Source organism: Conger conger, chromosome 4, assembly GCF_963514075.1.
Source record: "Conger conger chromosome 4, fConCon1.1, whole genome shotgun sequence".
In the NCBI taxonomy this organism is placed as follows: Eukaryota; Metazoa; Chordata; class Actinopteri; order Anguilliformes; family Congridae; genus Conger; species Conger conger.
This window is the reverse complement of record NC_083763.1, coordinates 56,680,045-56,702,470: the sequence shown is the minus strand read 5'-3', so window position 1 is coordinate 56,702,470 and position 22,426 is coordinate 56,680,045. Positions and strand designations below refer to the sequence as shown.

Sequence of the window (22,426 nt, the reverse complement as noted above, 5' to 3'; positions counted from 1 at the left end):
TTTTGGACACTTTGGGCATGCTTTATAAAAACATACATAAATGTGAATAAAAGATATATAAAAATTGGTCAGATGAGATATAAAATTTTTTGTATTAAATGTATTCTAATCTTTCTAAATTCAAAATCTGCTTTAATAGAAAAATAAGCTTCTGATCATTCATGTATCTGGACAAAAAGATATGCAGATGTTCTGTATTTGAGGAGATTTGGAGACATTTGGAGGTGCTGTTTTAGGAAAACTCATGTTCAATTTGAATGCTTGTCGATAGCTTTACCATATGTTGTACACAAGTTCACATCAAGTTTGTGCAGAGATATAAAGTCATTTTGGGTTGATCCTTCATTCAGAAATTGAGATGTTCAGTGCTAAACTACAAAAGCATAAGGTGTTTTGTAATTTTCATGTCTACACTATATGTGCATGATCTAACACACATTTGTTCTGTCTCAAATTTCTGAATGGTACAAGCCACTTATTTAATTTCAGTCTTCAGCCATGTGTGTGTACAGTAAATATTGAGATATTGACACTTTTATAGGGCAAGTACAAAATAGGTGGAAATTGCCCTCTGGGGCGGGAGGGGGGGCAAGTAGAAAGGGTTAAACATACCACTTAGCACTGTAAGGGCAATAATAAAAAGGCTTAAAAAAAAGATATGGAATTGTCAGAAACTAGACGGGAAGAGGACCCGAGTGCATATTATACCCATGGAAGATGATGATGAGGGAGGCCACAAGTAACTCAAGAATCACAGTTTAAGAATTCTAGAGATTGGTTGTGTCTCCAAATCTAAAATGGCATGAAATTACACCTCCATACCCACAAACTCTTTGGTAGGGTGGCAAAAAGACAGCCCTTCATGAGCATAAAAAACAAAACCAAGCATCTTAAGTTGGTTTACTAGGAGGTTAAGCAAAAACAACCACCATGTTCTGCAATGGCCATCTCAGTCTCCAGACTTAGATCCCATGAAAAACCTGAGGTTTGAACAGATGAGGGGGATATCTGAAGGAAACGTTCTGTATGGAGAAATGGTCATCCTTCCAAATGTTTTATCTAAACTTATCACAAATTATTAGAAAAGACTCATGGCTGTCATATTTGGCAAGGGTGATAAATCAGTATTAAAACAGGGGTGCCAATAATTATGGAACCCATCAAAATATATGTTACGCACTCCCTCCTACCCCTAGACACCTGAGGGACGTAACAATGTATTTATGGGAAATATTATTATTTTTATTTAACTTTTGTTTGATTCCATTGGATCATTAACAAAGCACATTGCTTTACAAATGAAAATAAAACTTATTTCAATTACTGTATTATTTTTTTAGTATACAGCATTCTTTGCACATATTTATCAAGGTTGCCAATAATTCTGGAGACCACTGTATATTTAGCTTATTGCCACAATCACCACTAGCAAACAAGAATGTTCTCTACGCTGTAAAACACAATGGCAATCACTGCATCTTATTACCCTGGAGTAATCAAGCCCATGCAATTCCCACACAATGGCGCATAATGTGTTGTTTAACAGGCTGAACTTTGGCCATCTGATCAGCCAGCATGGGTCACTGGTGTGTGGTGTCGTCTCAGCCGAGAAACCCTCCCTGTCTCTTGGGCGACAATACACTGTGTGTCGCCCTGTGGGGCTGCCAGCCACAGTCAGCACTGGCACACTTCAGACATGATACTCAACTGTGAGGCCCATCCACTAGAACTGTGCCTTAACAAGGCACGGGTGTGTTGTGAGGATAAGAAGCATTAGTTACCAAGTGCACATGATGCACTGTATCATTCCAGTGTTTTAGTTACTCTCTGGAATTTGACACAACACTCTTTATATATCTCCATGCATGTTTGCTGAAAGTGTGCCAAATTATGACGTTTTGCTGCGTTCCCTACCTCATTAGTCGGGCCACCAGTTATTTTGGCTCATGGATTGAGCCGCAAGGATTCAAACCTATTTCTGCCAGGTACTACAGTCACTCAGCCTGCAGTCACTTGACTGTACAGTACAGTCAAGTGGCTCATTTTACAACTCATAATATATATAATAGCTAATAGTAGCTAATTGTGATTTTTCTAAAAAACATTATTCAACCAACTATTTGACCCTCATAGAAGGGAAGGAAAGTGAACATGGATGGAGTGTCAAATGTGCATACCAGAAAAAGCGCGTCTTTAATTGAGGAGGTTCCACCTGGAAGTGCACTCCGATTTAATGTATTTTGCACAACTTGCAATCTAAGAATAAATCAAGCAATGAAGATAACAACAGACCGACAATTAAAAAGCAAACAAACATCAATTCAAGGTCTGATAAGCACTGAGGGGGGAATCATCTGTCAGTGGGGGAAAAGACTGCCTTGAGCAGCAGCTGGATGTCATTCAAGATTTAACAAATGCATTCTAAAGTGCAAATTAAACTTTTCTTACTTTTTAATTCTAAAATTGCATTACAAACAAGCACGCCTAAATGGCAGGGCAATTCCTTCAGACAAACACTGATCAAACATACTGCATCTGTGGTCATATACAAAAGGAGTTGACAATTATGTTTTACATATTTCATTTGTTTATCAGAGAAAATCCATCACTACTGATTTAAATGTTTTCCTTGTTGATCGACTGCAGTGAAATACCTGTTGACATATTACAACCCGATCATGTAAAAAAGAAGTCACATTTCTGTAGACCAGAGTTTCTCCAGGCTGTCAAGATATTTGATCCCCAGCATTTGTGCAGACACAATCCAAGTTTTCACCAAAAGTATTTGTCAACTATTCATGCCGGACAATTATAACTAATTTGCTCAAGAAAATTTGATTGCAATGTTACCAGGTTAATTCTGGGATACCGCAAAGGGAATATTTCCAAATATTACTCGAAAGGCAAAACAATCTTTTTTCTCAGCCTCATAATGTCTTCCTTGACTGTCATTGGCACAACTCTGGGCCTCATGTTGACAGATGCCAATAAGAGATTCCAAAGGCAATCAAAAGCCTAGAATCAAGACTAGATACTGAACACTTTCTGATAGGAAGTGATTGAATACACCTGACTATTCAGAAGTAGCTGAGAAGCCAATCATCCAATTACTTTTGGTCCCCTAAAATGCAGGGCCTATGCGTGAAAAGGGATGTGATTCCTACATGCACCATCCGATACGGATGTAAATAGCCTCAAATTAAAGGGCACAGTCTGCACTTTAACCTCACATTCATTGTTTTATTTCAAATCCTATGTGCTGGACTACCGAGCTGCCAAAAGAACAGAAATTGTACCAACTGTAGATTCAATATTTAGTCACAGATATTGATAGTAGGATGGCGTGGCATAATTACACAAGAATTGATCTTATTCTGTAATTCAGTGGACAGTGCTTTTCACCTCTGTATTGGAATACCTTCAGGCTATTTTCGGCTTTACATGTGGCCATGATGGAATACAAATTTCCAGACATGCTATTGTTCAATGTGCCTTGCTGATTGCAGATGAGACCGGCACTGCCACCTGCCACTGGGGGGGGGGGTTACACAAGGAGGCTAATGAACTGAAATACTGGCAAAAGAGGTCTGCATCTTTTGCCAGGTAAGTAGATGGAATTGCTTATTTAATTGAATAAAAGGCCAAAGCTCCAGCAAATATTTTTTTATTTGGATATTAAAACTTAATACATTGAAATGATTTCAAATACAGTTCGCTGTGCATATACATGTCAAGGGGTCAGTATTATATCCATGGCCTGGCTTTTAACAGAATGGAAGATGACATTCAGATTTTTTTATCAGATGTTATGCCCAAGACACTCCTAATTAAGCCACTAAGCCATTAATTAAGTCCAGCCCTTTATAACTTTGACCTTAGCTTGAACTATCAACAATGAAACAAGCAATGTGCATCTGACCAACATTAAAAAACTGCAACATATCCAGAATCTTAGATAATCAGACTGAATTTAACAAGTGAGGGTCAATAATCATCTGTGCTTAATTAGTGGTAATTCGATTATCAAGGTAGAGGATTGATGTGGTGCCATCATAATATTTTGATGTATGGCTTGACAAAAATGTTATCAACTTCTTGTTAGTACAGAGATGAATTACAGCGAAAACAAGTGAAGACAAGCACCGATAATTGTTCCAGCAAGCAACATTTGTGATCATTAAACAGTTTTTAAATTATCCTAAGTCACCACTGAATATCATATTTCAGGCAGTGGATAAACGAACAACTTTGGATGAAAATGAATCCTCTGCACAGATGTCAGATTCCAGTCCCAGAGGGCTGCAGTGTCTGCTCATTTTCAGTGTGTTTCAATACCAGTGATTCATTCAAATTGATGATTGGCTAAATAATCCACACACCTTGCTCTCAAGCCCAAGTCTCAAATAGCTTAACTGAAACAGCTGGTGCCTTTAAATCTATTGGTTACTTCTTTAACAATGCTTGTATATTTTTAGAAATTAAGTCAGTCCTCCATGTGCTCATTAGACAGATTTTATTCTAACTGTTATTGAATGCTGGCAGCTGCCCAGATCAACACAACTGCCTGTGCAGCCCAAGGCAAAACATTTCCTGAAACAACAGACTCCATACATATCTTATTTTTCTTATTTTATTCATATTTCGATAAACAACCTCTTATCAACTGTACCCATGACGGCAATAAACATCTCCTAAGTTTCAACACTGACTAGGCAACAAAGCTTCTTTCACAGAAGAAAAGTGGTTGAACACAGCCGGCACCAATGTTGCCAGCAGGCTAAGCCAAAGGCATTTTCATTTGTAAAAAAATACAATAAAAAAATAAATAAACAAAATATGGAAAATGAGAGAAAATGCAAAAATAAGTTAATTAATAACTCTAACCTAGCATCTCTTCCTATACCCCAGGAAGTAGAATTAAAGGTTTTGAACCATGTGGATGAGCAACTTACGTTTATCTTAAGACTTTTGCCATTGGAGTGAAGAAGCACAATTGATCGGTCAGTGTTTGAAAATATGTATCAGATTCTTCCCCTGTTTACTCAGGAATGCCAAAAACAATCCATTTTTGAGGCAAATTTTATAATTTCCCCAAAATGAGACCAAATAGCCACACCCAAACACCAAACAGACAAATAGACAATGTATATCAACAGTAAAAGATGACATTGCATGCACTTCTGATAATGTATTAGCACAATTATTCACCAAGATCAATTTACTGCAACTACAAGCAATTCAGAGCTGAAAGGCATTATATACATAATAAAAGGACACTGATTGTGCTGTTGTGCAGACATACCAGTAGTACTAATAACAATAAAAGTGTTAAGAAAGCTGTAAAATACAGTGCACAGCACTTCAGATCAGATTTTGCAGAAAGGGATTTAGATAATGTGGGGAAGCCTAGCTTGGAACCTGGGAGTAAGAGTGACTGGCTCTGGCTCTGAACCCTTGGAAAATGTTCATGTAGAGGGATTCAGCTTTGCATTATGTCACCATCTGTCGCATTGCCTTATGACATAGCTGAGTGGAGCATCAGAGGTCAGCGCAGCAAGATTATGTTTAATGGGACACACTGTTGGAGGCAGATGTTAGCTACATTGTACCACTTGAGACCACACTGACGTTTGGTTCATATGCATGGTTTCTAAATCATTTTTTGAGATTTTTCGTTTTCAAAGTGAAGTGTAATTACAAACCTTGAGGTATAATTAAAAAAGTACCTGAATTACATATTGCAGGTTTTACATGTAAGCGCACAATAACTGAGAGACCATTAAAAAAAATTATGATCTGGAAAACATCCAATTTAATCTGATCTTGCTTTAAAAAACATTTGACACTTCATTTTGCTTAAGGCTTCTGCAGACAATGGATTAAGTTATAGTGTTGCCAAAAGAGTTTTGCCATTTTTAACTCTATCTTTTACTCTATTTTTAACTCTGTCCTTTCTCATTAGTTCTCATTTTTGTACATGCATCTTTAAAAGTAACTATAACACTCCATGAAGTAAAATAAAACACGCAGTATACAGTATGTACTATACAATGCAGATTTGTACAAATATGTAATATACTGTATGTGTATGCATGCAAAAAACATGAATGAGAAGCCAAACAAGATGAAACATTCTATTATACTGCAAGGGAGTTTATTAATCTGCGATAAAACAGCAATTTAAAAAAAATAAAGATATCACCTTTCCCTTTTGGTGAAAAATTGTTTTGGAAAGGTGGGTTCATTATTCACAGCATGACTCACAGTCCAAAGTAGGTTCTGTAGTTTTGTTCCTCAGTCTGTTCCCTTTACTGGTGATTCACCCACAACAATGATAACTGGCACTGCCCTCCAAACAAAGAGGGATTTCAGAGGTTGGATGGGCGATTATTCTCAGAAAAAAACTGTGTGGGCTGGTCAGGACAGAACGCAGCAAAGCAAGCACACTCATTCTCTGATAATCCCCACCATTGATTAGATGCCAGATAAGGAATGGCCCAAGGAGCGAAATGTTGGACAGGCAATATAGCACCATACGTTATAAACCCTAACGTGGTTCTCAAGTGTAATGAAAATAAGCAACATTGTTGGTGGGGGGGTAGTGAGGTACTATCTGTGCCAGTTGGCCAGGGACTATCCAACCCTGCTCCTGGAGATCTCCCATCCTGTAGGTTTTCATTCCAACCCCAACAAGGCACCCCTCATTCAGCAGCTAGAGATCTCATCCAGCTGCTAATTACTGGAATCAGGTGTGCCGCATTAAGGTTTAAATGAAAACCAGCGGGTCGGCCAAGAGGGTGCCTCGGAATTGCGGTCGCGGGCGGGACGATGCGGCTCAGAGATGGTGTTTCCTTCTCAGGATCACCTGATCCATCCGGGCCGCTGAGGGACAGGGTATAGGCGGTGTATCCGTAGCTAACAAACGGGCAATTGGAATAGATAGGGTACAATTGGCTAGTAAATTTGGAGAAAATGGGGAAAATCTGAAACCAATTTTTTTTAAAGACAACCTATATTGTGCAGCCCTGTCCTACAGTACCCCCAAGGGCCTCCATTTCTATAAAATGAAGTAAAATAAACTATACTACTATCACCTCCTTTTTCTTTATTTTGCATTGTAAAAGAGGTATGCTGTAATACTTTTATGAAATAACTACACATTTAATTTAATAATTAATTTCAGTTCATGCGCATGCTAATTCCAAATCACATCAATTCTTGATCAATGTCAAATTCAAAGGCAATTTGCACGTGCCTTATTTACCTAGACCTGTACATTCCCTGTTGAGGAGGCAACCCCTACCCAGAAACTAAAAACCAAAGCTGAATAATTGAATGTGATGTATTCTGATGATTATGGGTGGAAAACTCTTAACGAGTGGGAAATAGTTCTCTGTGTTGCATCCTTTCATTTATTTTCCGAGCCGTGCAGAAGGATTTCACAGAGGAGGTTTCAAGGCACTGTCCTGCTGCTCCTGCCTGTCTGCATTAAGTGTGATATATCGGGCCGTGGGGCCTGTGGTGGTTCCTGTGATATTCTTCTCTGCCTAATTAGGAATGATGGCTCTTTGAGATGGGTAGCCATCTTACAAAAGAGTGATAATTTTATAACATATTTTCTGCTGCCAGGAGTCGCCATCCCTCACAGTCCTACATATTTAATGCACAGAAGGACATACAGGACACGGAGAGCTTAGCCTGGAAAGCTGAAGGAAGTTATTGTGAATTAGTGGTATAGAGTAATCCCAGCTAAACGGCATTAGAAGGGAAGAAAACAAGACCAGTAATGTACATGCTGCAGAGCTGCTTGAAGGCACACTATTGTGAATTGCTGTAAATTATGAAAATTGTTCAGGCTTGCTTTAATTGGGGCAACACTGACATTTCTGCCACTATCAGCTTCAAAGCTTATATCTAACCAGAAGATACATTTTTAGATCCTTCTTAATTCAACACTAGTTTTATAAAGTAAATCCACAATGTATGTGCCCTCCTAATGACCACCAACCCAAACCTAACAGGGAAAAAATGGCGTTTAGCCTTAAAGGCAATAGAGACAAAAAGCGGAAATGATTCAAAGTATACTCAGCATTAGTACGTGCTGTACATTATTCATATTGTGTTTTTATACCCAACAGCTTAGAATGTTCTTGCCCCAGAGCAATCTAGCCAAAATAGGATTAACAAACTAAAACACAGCCTTTTTCATACAGTATATTTACTGCAGTACAAAAATAGACCTTAAGCCTCAGCCAGACCTTCCCAAAATATTAATACCCCCTGTACGTGTATAGCCACTGAATTCCGAAGCATATTCAAATAGTTTAAAGCAGACAGAATTCAAACTTCTGGTAAAGCATAATACATGAAATCCACAATAGCAACAGTATGCCTTTAGCAGCACACATACCCATATACCACTGAACTATCCTTTAAAAAGCTTATGTTGGGTGTGTGGTGGCACCAGCAAACATACACTTTATTCAGAATTGAAACATATTTTCAGTGGAAACTCTACTCTAACTGGAATAATGGAACAATTCACGAGGGTTGCTCCTGTGTCCCCACAGATTCATTATCCGAATGCTCATCATACTGACATTTAGAATGGTATTAAAATATTAAAACATGAACATATTCAAATGTAATTCCATTATATGGTCACTGTTGAACACACTTTTTAAATTGGTGGCTCTCTCGGTAGAGGTAGGGGGATTCTATGCAGAGTATTTGCTCATCCATTTCAGCCACACAGCTCGTTAGGTACAGTAATACGAAAACAGCATTTTCCTCTGCTTGATGAGTAGACAAGATTTTTTTGTCTGCTAATATGAACTATTTTGTAGTAGGAAAAATTAAATGCTCATGCTTCAAGTGCACATGATACATTTCAATCAGCTAAACAATACAATGCAATTATAGACACAGTCCATTTGCATAAGTCAATTTGCCAGTATGACCTGTATACAAAGAGAACTCATACTTCCTATCGTACCTGCCAGAATGACTGTATACTTTCACTATTCAAAGGTTGTTAACCCAAGACTCATTTCATTTTCCAGAACTGATGAAGATTTATTGCAATACAGAAGATAGGTCTACCCAATACAGCTGTCAGGTTTTTGCACTTTGCATTCTGCCAATGCAAGGCATTATAATCTAGTTTGCAATTCATTCAAAAGAAAGCTGGGAGACTATACTGTTAGCAATATCTACAATGGTAAGTCACTGGAATTTACAAGATGTTTATTCCCTGATTTGGCAAATAATGCAAACAAGGGTGCATCTGATTCACATTTTTGAACATTACTCTACTGATAAAAGAGAAACTGAGAATCTCTGAATCTCTGAAATATAGTATGAAGTATATGGATCAGCTGGAATTCTACCCCTATACATTGCTAAACTTGGAAGTTTGCTTTCTGTCTTGCAACAAAATTGACCTTGCCTCACCATTTAGAGCCATTTTATGGCAAACAAATAATTCCCCCAGAGCCTATACAGCACAAGCAAAGCAATAATGAAATATGTTTTCTTATTTTAGCAACAGTGAACATTTTATTTTGTCCACTCCCATGTCCAAATAGAAACATCCTGTTCTTTGTCCCCCATATTTAAAAGTATGTATTGAATTTAATATACAATGCACACTGATTTAATTCAGATTTGACATTGATAATATAAGCATTACTGCTATTGTTTATGTGAGTTGAAAGAGGAACAGCATTATGACACCACTAAAAGGTATCTTTTGTAATTCTTAATTTCCCCATGCAACTAAGCAAGGTAAGGCATTTTATGTGGAATGTACATATGGTATATCACCTAACTGTGTGAAAATACATCATACAATTGAGTCATAGGCCTTTACTAAGCAATACAGATGTATATACAATATTAGTAGTATGCCCATAGTATGATTCTCAACCACTAATTGTATGCGTTCTTCTGTTTACCATTAGAATGTATGCTTATTAGCTGAATCTGTTTAGTGAAAAGCATGATATCTGGAAAATGGCAGATATCCAGGCAAAAACAGTATAAGACACTACATGTCAAACCTCACCTGAAAACAGTTCACAAATTATGATGGAAAACTCAGTGTGATGGATCACTTTCTCTGACAGTCATGAGACTATGGAAAATGAGGCAGTCAGATGTGCCCTTTAAGCCAAGGCAGCCCTCTGAGCTGCAATGCATGAGTGGTAAAGCTTCTCAAATTAAATAATTTTCGCAGTCTCATGGGTACCACTTCATGGCAATAAACCTTAAGGAGAAAAGCGCAGATGCAAAACTATAATTTGTTGAGGTGGCATAGGGTGCCTAAGGAAGATAAATGTCACACTGGGATTAAAGGATTTTGAAAGGGCAAGGAGGCCTTATAGGCATTTCTGTGTGTGTGTATGTGTGTGAGTGTGTGTTTGTGTGTGTGTGTGTGTGTGTGTGTGTGTGTGCATGCATGTTTGTGTGTGCACGTGCTTTAATGCCCCTCCTCTTGTATTGTATTAATATGAATTGAATAATCAACTAAACATATTACTGCAATTATATTAGGCTATAATGGTGGTGGTCTATGTAAAAAATAAGAATGAGAGCAATCAATGTAAATGGTGTTCATTCATCTGCATAAACCAGAGAGTGATAACAAAACAAATTAACTGCTGAAATATCTCTGCTGATTTCATCCATTGACATTTCAATTTGCATGCTGAAAATGTATCTCAGTAATAGTATAGTATAGTAAGTAGGAAATACCTGTATTTTTCTACATTATGTTATTTATCAGTTTATGGATGCAAATCTAAATTTTTGATAAGCTAAACCAAAGGCCATGTCATCATATGCATGTCATAAGAAGGTGGTTGGGATTTGATTGAATCATTAATAAAGCGCACTACTTTACACATGTTGGAAAATAAAGTATTAAATAAAGTCAATAATTGTATTCTCCCTTAGTTTAAAGCACTTTTTGTAAAGATACCAATAATTCTGGAGCCCACTGTATCTCATCCGTACATCTCATACTGTATTCATATTGCATGCATCATAATAAAAGCTATTTACTATTTGCATTCTATATTATAGGCCTCCTTACAAGCTGGCGATATGAATAAACCTGGTAGCAAAAAAAGAAAAAAGATAGAAAAAAAGAAAAACAGACAGAAAAAAAATGTTCCCTACATTCAATGACAGTCTGAGTGAAAAAACATTGCTTGCCAAGTGAACGTTGCATTTACGGAGTGATGGATCATGGCAAGCAATAATTCATAATGAAATTGTTTGACAAAGCCTTCCAGGAACAAAGAAAAAAACTAACTCGGCAAAAAGTTGAGGAGGTGGTAAAGCCTGTTTTGTAGACCCACTTACAGACAGACATGAACAAGTGGCTGCCATTATAATGAACAATTTTCTTTACCACCCTGAACAGCTTGTCACTGATTTGACCATAGACATTTATCAACTGAAATGAATCTTCTCCAGATCATAAGTCATCTTATGATGCATCTGAAACCCTCTCCACACACACAAAGGCCTGGACTTACCTTTGTATAAGAACTTAGAATATGTATTTTTACCCTACCTGGAACCTTCCAGAAATGGCAAGACAAAACGGAGCCTACCATAGCAACAAGAAATGTCACTTTCAACTTTTACATCTTTATTCATTCAGCAATGCTGTGAAGATGAATTTCCTTCCTTCCTTCCTTAAGTTCCTATGAGTTCCAATGGCAAATACAAATATTAAGGTGTATCTTCTCTGGATAGTTTATGCAAATTGGAATGTGTCTGTTAAATAAAAAATAAACTGAATAAATAAATTAAATATGAAATTCTTTGCTATTAATGGGATTTTGGAATTTTGACCAGATAGTGAAACTAATGCTTGTGACATTATTGCTTGTGCTAAAATATTGCTTCATCTAATTTAGCTCATAATGTTATGGACTGGGCGGCACGGATGGCGCAGTGGGTAGCACTGCCGCCTCACAGCAAGGAGGTCCTGGGTTCGAATCCCCGTCGACCAGGGCCTCTCTGTGTGGAGTTTGCATGTTCTCCCCGTGTCTGCGTGGGTTTCCTCCGGGTACTCCGGTTTCCTCCCACAGTCCAAAGACATGCAGGTTAGGCTGATTGGAGAGTCTAAATTGCCCGTAGGTATGAGTGTGTGAGTGAATGGTGTGTGTGCCCTGCGATGGACTGGCGACCTGTCCAGGGTGTATTCCTGCCTTTCGCCCAATGTATGCTGGGATAGGCTCCAGCCCCCCTGCGACCCTGTTCAGGATAAGTGGGTTCAGATAATGGATGGATGGATGGATGGATGTTATGGACTGAGTCTTGAAAATTAATCTTGCAGAGAACTTGTTTCCTGCTGTGGCATATAAAATATACTAGTGAGAAATAATGCATGTTTGATGCAAGAGTCATTTGCTAATGTTCCTTTTACATGGATGTTTCTAATACATCAAAACTACTAGTGAACTATATAATAAATTAAAAGTATATAGAATGTTTAGCTTGGGTCTAGGTATATTTAGGTAGAGGTCTGTTGCTTACACACAAATAGGTAAACAGGAAGCATGCTATACTGCATAGTTTTGTATTATTTTAATCCATTCGCACCATTTCATAAAATTCTGTTGTTTACAGGTTGTCTTTAACCAATATTGTGGTTCAAATTGATCAGATTCAGCATTTTCCATAAGTGAGGGGGAGAGAGAGAAGGAGATATAGAGAGAGAAAGAGAAAGAGAGAGAGAGAAAGAGAAAGAGAGAGAGAGAGATGGCATTTGGAAGGGGCATTTGCATGAAGGTCACTACCTAGAATTGAAGCACAAAATGAGGAGGCATTCATGCATTTACATTCTTATTCAGCCACTGGCCAATTACCTTCACAACAAACAATGATAATGTGCTCTACCTTGTCAATTAGTACTGGAAAAGCCTGTCAAAGCAAATCTTTGCAGTTTTGAAGGGGATGACACTAAGAAAATAAAAATAGTTATTGAGCTTGGTTATCCAAATATGGGTTAACATTCAATCTCTTTTACAGTGTCTTCTAATGTCCTCAGCAATATGACACTGATATTGCTGGAGCTACTCTCACTCATTTGCATTAGCTTACGCATAGCTGGGGCAAGCAGCTGCAGGCCCTGCTGAAAAAAACAGCTCAAGCTAGGTTTTGAATCAGCTGGTAGCTGGTTGACCAGTTCAGACTAGCTCCCAGCTCAACATAGTTTAGCTGGTTGAGCATTTTAGCTCATACCCAGCTAGACCAGCTCAATTTTGAAGATGGTCAAGCTGGCATAGCTGGATTTCACAGCAGGGGGTGCACAGCAGAGAAAGGGGGCAATGTTGAATGTGTGAGATATAAAAATGTACATATAATATGTCTACATATTATTTCTAAAGAGTATGTGCTTGTACCATTGCGTTTGCCTAACAGAAAACAGACAGCTGAAGCAGTCCTATGCCAACATAGTGGTGTGGGGGGTGGCACATATTTAATATGTCACCAATTGCAGGACTTCTAAAATAACACAGACAACTCAGTACTACTGCATTGGCCATTGTCATTGAGGCAATGGTTGTGAATGGTATTTCACACTAGTAAATCTGAAGTGCAGTTTTTAGTATTACAATGTGCACATAAACAAAACACTGGTATAAACTTTACAGCATTATAACTGTTGGCCATTTCATATTTTTGTATTCTGAGAGAAATGTGTTTCTTTTGTTAGTATCATGCCAAATGCCTGTCTTACAGTGTAAGTGCTTTGACACTGCCTACACTGCCATGAAGGCATAAAAAGCTTGCTGAGAAAGGTGATTTCAGATTGTCAAAGATGATCTGTTTTGAGTTTTTTTTCAGGTAATGTTTGGCCAGAAAATATGTAGTATCTTGCATGTCTCCAGTGTGCTTTTTAGTTTAGTTAGAACTGCATGGTCTATACTTCTCGGTTGTCTACACAACATAAAGTGTGTCCTTGTACACAAATGCATGGCATTAACTGACTGTGTAAAGAGCGCTTCGAAACACAGAAAGAAAAACAAAAACTGAGCAATTATAAGAAAGCTCAAAAGTACACTTCATCTGACAAATTCCTAGGGTTAATACATTAATGATGAGCATTTCCAGTGTTATTACATTGAGGAACAAACAAACAGCAAACAAATAAATAGATAAATAAATACTGAGAACATTCATTCGTGATAGGTCACTGCGTGCAGAAATCAATGCGGTAATGCTGGACATGACTGAAATCTTTCTATTTTTAACTGGGTGTGTGCTAGAGTCTTTGAAAGAGGGTGTTATTAGGCCAGTGAACCTAAGAGAAATCTAAAATAGATAAATAAATATCTATCTCAAACCTCTATCTAGTTTCAAAAATACTACTGAGTTGAATCTTAGGTCAAACGATATCCTTGAAATATTCCATTCTGGATTTTGATAAACCGTAATACTGAAACTCTACATTACAAGGTTCTAATTCATCTACTAGTGTCATCAGACTGAAACTCCGTACAGTATACAAGTGCTTCTTGACCAAAGTGCAGCTTTTCATAAAGCTGAACAAGAGATTCTATTGGACTCCAGAGCTGTATTTGACTTCTTGGAAAGGCACTCTCCTTTTTTAAAATCATATTTATGCAGTAGGACCTAGTTTGTTCAACTATATTAAGGATTTTCTGATTTCCCAAAAGTGAAATCCATAGGGTCAGAAAAAAGTACATGTTGGTTTTAGGTACACCCCACCCCCCCCCACACACACACCAAAAAATACAAAATACATTTTCCATCGTGCCAAATGTGCCCAAGAAAGATCTCTGTTTATCCATTGACCCTGGTCTCACTTTTGATTGTCATATGAAGAACATTTAGAGTGGCTTTCTTTCACATGTGGGACATTGCTGAAGTCCAGGACTATGCAGAGAAATATATGCATACTTTTGTCATGTCCAGGCTCTATTGATGCAATGCCCTGCTATCTGGCTGCTCGAATACTTTATTATTACATTATTCTGAACCTCCAGCTGGTTCAAAATTCAGCAGCTTGTGTTTTTACTAGAACAAAAAACAGCTTCATATACTTAATTGGTAACATCATTGCACTGGCTACCAATTAAGTACTGCGCTGACTTTGAGGTTCTGCTTCCTGCTTTTAAAGTGTTACATGGACAGGAATATTTGTCAGATATGTTTCTACCTTACAAGCCGACATGGTTGCTTTGTTCTCAAGATTATCTAATTGCCCTAAGATTTTCAAAGAATTTGACAGGTAGCACAGCCTTTTTCAGTCTCAATATTTAAGTCGCGATTAAAAATGTACTTTTACAGTGAAGCATCAGTTATAATCTTGACACAGCACTGGAGACGTGAGCAGGGATATCGTATCATGGAGTGACCAACGTGACTTACACCTCTCAACAGCTGTGACCCTATTTTCAAAAGCAGGCTCTTGGGGTTTCTTGTTTTTCTCGTTCGTGTGTGGGTTCTTTGTCTCTGTCCTATGGACACTCCTAATGGGGGTTTAGTTTGCCCACTCTTCTCTCTTTATCATTGTTTTCTAGCACTTCCACATTCGCTATTATTCCTTAACGAGAAAATAACCCCTTTCCCCAGCCATTGCCCAGTCTGCTGTCTGCAATTCAAATTACAGTTCACATGTGAAAAAGTCAGTCACAGGTGAAAATGTGGAGTTTCATGAGATTTCATGTCACATTTTAATATTGTGAAGTGTCCTTTTCACATGTGCATATTCCAATTTCACATGACTAGAATGACAGGGCCAAACTTAATTGACAGCACAGTTTGCGAGTTGTTTAATTCATTGACACAGCTGGGTGAATAAGCTTTCTCTTCCTGTCACACTGAACTGTAGAATGTGCTCAGATAACTTGAATCGCTTAGTAATGGCAATAGCAGAATATCAGCCCCATGAGTGCATCGACTGCACCACAGGGAAATATACATATTCTGGTCTGTAGAGCTGAAATACCTGAGGGGAATGACTACAGCACGATCCCAATTCACAGCTTAGTAACAGAAGTGTTAGGGAATGTGATGCGTGCTTAGGACATAACAAATGGCTCAAATCTATTCATCAGTGAGCTTCACCACCTGAAATGTTGTTTAAAATACTTTACATCAAATCAAGATCACTGGGGGCCGGGGCACCATTTCAGCACTAATTGGCCAAACAGTATTAACCTTTATCCGGCACCGTAAGTGCTTGGTAAATCAATTTACCTTGAATGAAAGACCTTGCCCTACAACATGTCCTGAAAGAAGAAAACAATACCTGACAATGAACACCGATGAGCTCACCCTCAAAGAGACAAGCTAAAACATTTTATTTTTATTTTTTAAAAATATATCTGCTTTTGGTGAAACTATGCATAACTGGGTTTTTTTATGTGCATCTATGTGTAACTATTTTTAATTTGTTATAACACATTAAATATTTTGTCCTGGGCGTGAGAATTAATTGATGTCGCCCTGCTTTTTGTTACTATGCCTGGTCCATAATTATAAACCAGCAATCACAGACAATTGCAATACACAAAGTCAAATTTTGGATCTTATAAAACAATTTTTTAAATCAGTTTCTGGGCCTTTGCTATAGTTATTGGTTAAACATGCTTGTTGTTTTTATTTTCAAATTGGTCTTGAAAACAGTATGCAAGAGCACTAGGGATGCGGGTGGCTCTTCTCGGTCCGTTCAATGTTCTGTCTGGGCCATGCCAGTGCCGTATGGGGCCGGCAGCCATGCAGGGCGATATAAAATTGGTTCTAACATCACCCTGGGACGGTTTGAGCATCTCATCACTCCCTAGCAATCCCAGTTGGTTGACGGGGCCCCCACAGGTCCACACATTGAATTGCAGATGAAATACAGTATCTGTGCAAGGCCTACTTGCACACTGCAGTGCTGACTTGCTTGTCTGCACTCTCCCTAGCAGTACTAAGATGCTGATTATTATGGGGATTGGAGTAACTGAGCACTTATGTGCTATGTACAGTTAAATGCAGAAGTCTTGGGACATTGACACAGTTTTTGCTGTACTGACTCTGTAGTCCAGCACATTGAATTTGGAATTACATACAATTCAGGGGACCAAATGTAATTGGACAATTGACTGCTCAGCTGTTTCTTGGCTAGCTGTGTCTTGCTGCATCATTAGTTCATGCACAAGAAAGCTAACAAAATGTCTAGAGTTGATTCTAGGCATGGAACTTGCATTTAGAATCTGTTTTCGTTGTCTGTTAACAACTGAGTAGACTACAGCAGACCACTGAAGTGAGTAACGAATGAATTATTTCAATTGTGAAGAAGACCACCCCTTCCACTGTTAAATAGATCAAGAACACTCTCCAGGATGTAGGGATAGATGTGCAATTGGCTACCATTAAGAGAAGACTACACCTGCATACACCAGAGGTTTCACAGCAGGATGAAATCCACTAGTATGCCTCAAGAACAGAATGGCCAGGTTAGAGTACATTTAAAAACTGTAGAGCTCTGGAACAAACTGTTATGGAAACATGAGGTGAGTGTTAACATGTACCAAAGTAATGGAAAGAGAAAAGTGTGGATAAAGAAATCATCATCTTTTACTGATAATGAAAGTATCCGCACAGCGACAGCTACTGTACTTCCAGAAAGTGCGCAACATATCTAGAGGTAGCACTGCTGTATGTATAGGCGATAGGATAATCAACAATGTAAACATGACATCTACATTTGCTGTCAGAATTGCCCTTTATGTCTTATCCCGTTAAGTCAGGATTAAATTGTGCATGTATTATGCTAAACTGTGTGATGCATAGTCTCGTACTGCTTTAAAGTTTCATGCTGTAATGCCTTCTACATATTCCTGCTTGTGTGCCTTATGCTTACCTTACGTGCTCCATTTGTTTTACCTGTGCCTGATTTTGTATTGCACATGCCTGCTTACAAGCTATCTGTGCTTGTTTTTATGTGCTTTTAATGTTACATTGTGGCATCGTGTCTGGCCTGTGTTATCAATGCGTTAACAACAGCCTGCCCAAGAATAGCAGATGGAAATCGGCCATTTGACACATTTACTTCACAGAACAGTGATGTTGATCAATGTGTATTATCCCTGGGGAATAAATATATTTTAGAAATGAATAAATAAATACAAATATACATACCCTTCTTAAATTGTAATAGTCCTGATTCAAATGCACACAAACTCTGAGACCACATCACATATTTCAGAGAAGATGCACATACCTTTTACTGTTAAGTGAATATGCTTGGATCGTGGATTGTGTTCACTTTGTACAGAACAGGTGTATTGGCCATCATCAGTAACATCCACTTTCTGTATTTGCAGGCTGTATTCGTGTTTATCTCCAACGCCTGATACAATGGAAACTCGAGGGTCCACTGACCATTTATCATCCCCGGCAAAAATGATGCTTGAGCGGTTCAACCATGCTCCTTTTGAGAAACCATCCAACAGATAACACCTGAAAGAAGAAAGAATACAATTCCATGTAACACTTGTAAAAAATAATTATTGCACAAATTTCATAGCCACAAAAGTGAAGTTCCATTCTCTCAAACTGCTAAAATAATGTATTACACTGGTGTTAAAGGGAACCTCCACTCTTAAAGAAAATATTGCTCTAATTAATGCTCTAAAAGTACCCAATAGAAGATTTTGTTTGCCTAGAAAACTTTTATTTCACCCAAGTTAGTTTTTTTTCCCGCCACTCAAAAGAGGTCTACAAGATGGGTTCGAAATTCCCGTGTCTGCCATTTTGATCGGCGTGCAAGGCTCTCTGCGGTGATGAAGTGAGACAGTTGCTCGATTCCCATGCTCTCTGTATATTTGCAGCAAAATGCTGCATTGCTTTGCTTCCGAGTGTATTACTCAGTCTAAAAACAAGAAAAAAGATCCCAGAATTTGCTTTCATAAGTTTCTGGATGATGAGAAAAGACAACGGGCTTGGGTCCATGCTATTGGAAAGACATCCTTGTCCGAAGATCGGTGTCTGTGTTCAAAGCATTTCAAAGAGCATTGAAACCAATTGGAAATGTGCATTTCGCACTCCCGCGACCAGCGAGTGTTGCAGACCTCTGCAGACCAACTACCCAGCTATCTGCCTGGGCCTGCCCTGAGTATAGCGAGGTGTGACACATGACGGTGGGTGCAACAGTGCTGGAGCAGTAAGCGAAAGAGTGCTTCAGCCTCTCTGCTCCCATTGAAACCAATGGGAAACGGGCATTTCACATTCCGCCGGCCAGCACGTGTTGCGGAGCTCCAACAACTACCCAGCTATCTGCCTGGGCCTGCCCTGAGTACAGCGAGGTGTTACACATGACGGTGGATGCAACAGTGCTGGAGCAGTAAGCCAGAATGCGCTCCCATTTAATCCATGAGCTCTACTCTAAAGAAGCCACTTCTTCCTCCCCGGAATCAATTAGTTTTCTTCACCTTCTTCACTGGAAGAATATTCAGGTTCAAGCTGATATGGCTCAATAGTTATCGCTTCAGGTCAGAAAATTACCAGAAATACGTCCTGGCAACCAAAGTGAGCAACCATCTTACTTACCCCAGAGAGCCTTGTGTGCCGATCAAAATGGCGGATGTGGTAAGTTTGAACCCGTCTTGTAGGCGAAAACAACTTGGGCAAAATGACATTTTTCTATGCAAAAAATCTTCTTTTGGGTACTTTTAGAGCATTTTCGTTAAGATCTTATTATTAGGTTCCCTTTTAACATGGTATAATTCCACTTTTATACAATAAAATGAATACATTTAAATCTGAGGTATTTGAATGAGTCTTACAAACAGATAAGCACACTCAGGCTTCCTTGCCCCAGCTTGCTTGTTGCATTCATATATTTTTCTAAATAAATTATAATATATTTAAGCAATTCACACAAGAGGGAGTGCTGTTATTTTGTATATCAATAGATAGCCATTGATAATGGGTCATAGATAATCATATTTGTGCTGATATACAGTAACAGCATAACCTCAAGTGTGATACTGCTTAACTATATTATAACTATGATTTTAAAAAATGCTGAAATAGTTATACATTGGGGAACTTAGGTAATCATAAGATTCTCGTCACTCCTCATAAGTTTATCGGTTCATAATTTGAAAAAAAATTTCCACCTTTCAGAAAGCACCACATTCTTATTTTTACTGCTGCTGTGGCCTCTCATTTATTAGTGACTCAAATGTTTCTCCCATATTTCACTTGCCACCATTGTTAATACTTACATACATAAATCTGTTGTTAAGAGATAAACTAGAAACATGTTTAACTTAACTTTTCCAGCACAACCTGGACTGTTCCCATCCGCAATTCTACTTCTATTAGAATGCCTGATGGAAAACTTGAAAACTAGAATTTTCAGAGGAAGCTGCAAGTTACAGCACAGTATGTCCAACCCCCCCCCCCCCCCCCCCAAAGAAAATAAAAAATACTATTGAGAAGGGCTAAAAGTGCAATCCAGTCATTGTCTAATAATTGTGACTACATCATACATGGTGCCAGCTCAAGCAATGCTGCCACATAGGAAATCAGTTTGGCAGCATCTGCCAAGCTCTGTTCTTGCCAAGAAAATTGCTATCAGACATACAGAGCACAAAGGCCTCTGTAAAATTCACCGTTTCAGTGGACACACGTGGCTTTAGGCACAATATGAACACCTTTATCAATAGAAGAAAATGGACAATTACTAGGCTCTTACAAAGTGAACTACTACTCATACAGTGCAAACCGCAACACAAAGGAAGAACAGACCATCCCACAACATTACCAAAGTGTTCCATAGTCTGTAGCTCCACAAAGGATCAGAGAATGTATTGTCAACATAAAATGTGTAGCGATAGTTACTGCAAGAACTTCTCCCTCCAAAAAACTGAAAAATAGAACAGGTTTCTTTTTTACTCATTGCAATTGAACAAGCAATTCAAAATCTCCATGAGGTTACGATCAATGTTTAGTTACAATGCACTTCTGGAATAATTTCACATATGTACCCATAACTAACAAAGATGACTTCTACGCTTTGCTTTAATTTATAACATTTAGAAGGGTATGCAGGTCAATTTCAAGTTCATCTTTGTAGCATTGATTCAAAAGAGATCCCCAGTATGTGCATCCAAAAATAATCACTATGTTCAGCTTTGCTTCTTATTTGATATTCCCTGAATATTATGCTTCCTGTTGTACCATTAGGAATATAATTAAGTATTTTACTGCCTGCAACTTGTAGTCCACTTCTCTTATTGAATCTGATGTATTCATTTTATATTCAGTTTTTTTCCATTTGTTTCCATCCATTTATTTTCATTTCTTCAAAATGTCAGTGGTGTGATCATTTAATATTTTTTATTCATTTTAGATATAATAATTTTTAAACAAAAAAGTGTGAGCTTGCTGAGCACCTTCTTATGAATCAAAAATGATTAAATGCCACCGTTAATTACAGTATGACAGTCATTAAGCAAAGCAGGCTCTAATCCTTTTATCCAAACTCATTTAGGCACTACATGAGTGAACCATAATTATAGTTGGAGCACGGGTTTGACCCAGATTTGTATTTTCTTTTGAAAACATATTTTCGGTTGAATGGTTCATACAAACCAAATGTTTCCTGGCATAGGTATTTGAAATATTTTATCCCAGAAACATGGTTTAGAGTTCCACTCACTCGTCTACAAGAGGCAGAGGCAGAGATTAATATATTAAGTAATGGCATGAACTTGTACCAGGAATTCCTGCTAATGGGCTTAAAGTATTCCACCATCAAATGGGACACTTTACCTTCTGAAGCAGATATGCTATTAGACATTTGCCTTAGACAATACTTCAGTAACAGAGCTAATTTCATGATAAAATATGGAATTTTAAAACAAATGTCACCTTATATTATATTTCTAAAACATGTATTTATTGCAAGGCCTAAGTTGCATATTTCACCTGACTTAGTTATGCACAATGTTTTACATCTTTCATTGGATGTGCTCAACATTAATCTAGTGCATTTTTGCATCACAGAGTCAACATAATTTGAAGTTCAAATTAACAAAGCTGGGTCAACTGTAGGATTTTGTAGTGTAGAAGAGTCCTCATGGAGAGAAGAACAGATGCTTTCAGATTATAAATTGAGTGTGTATTAAAATTCAGATTGAGAAGAAATTCTATACTGTTGGAGATTAAGGGCAAATGAGATTTGCATATACTTGACACTACATTAAGACCCTTGATAAATTAAAACCCTCTGTAGAGGATACATACATTTTTAATATTTGCAAAATCCTTTGAAATTTGTGACTTTATTTCACACTCAAATAGGTTCAGACTCCTGAAACAACAAAATGGAGAAACAAACCATGAAACACATAATATAAAGTCAATCCATGGATATCTGTCC

The 22,426-nt window shown here is 38.0% G+C and overlaps 1 protein-coding gene across 3 annotated transcripts in view; it reads right to left on the bottom strand.

Moving 5' to 3' along the window:
• negr1 (neuronal growth regulator 1) overlaps positions 1 to 22,426 on the bottom strand; it is a 228,015-nt gene that overhangs the window by 133,271 nt on the left and 72,318 nt on the right. For all 3 annotated transcript variants that reach the window (XM_061239970.1, XM_061239971.1, XM_061239972.1), the window contains exon 2: positions 18,257 to 18,495. In XM_061239970.1, the coding sequence (XP_061095954.1) occupies positions 18,257 to 18,495 (239 nt within the window). The remainder of the gene's footprint in view (positions 1 to 18,256; positions 18,496 to 22,426) is intronic.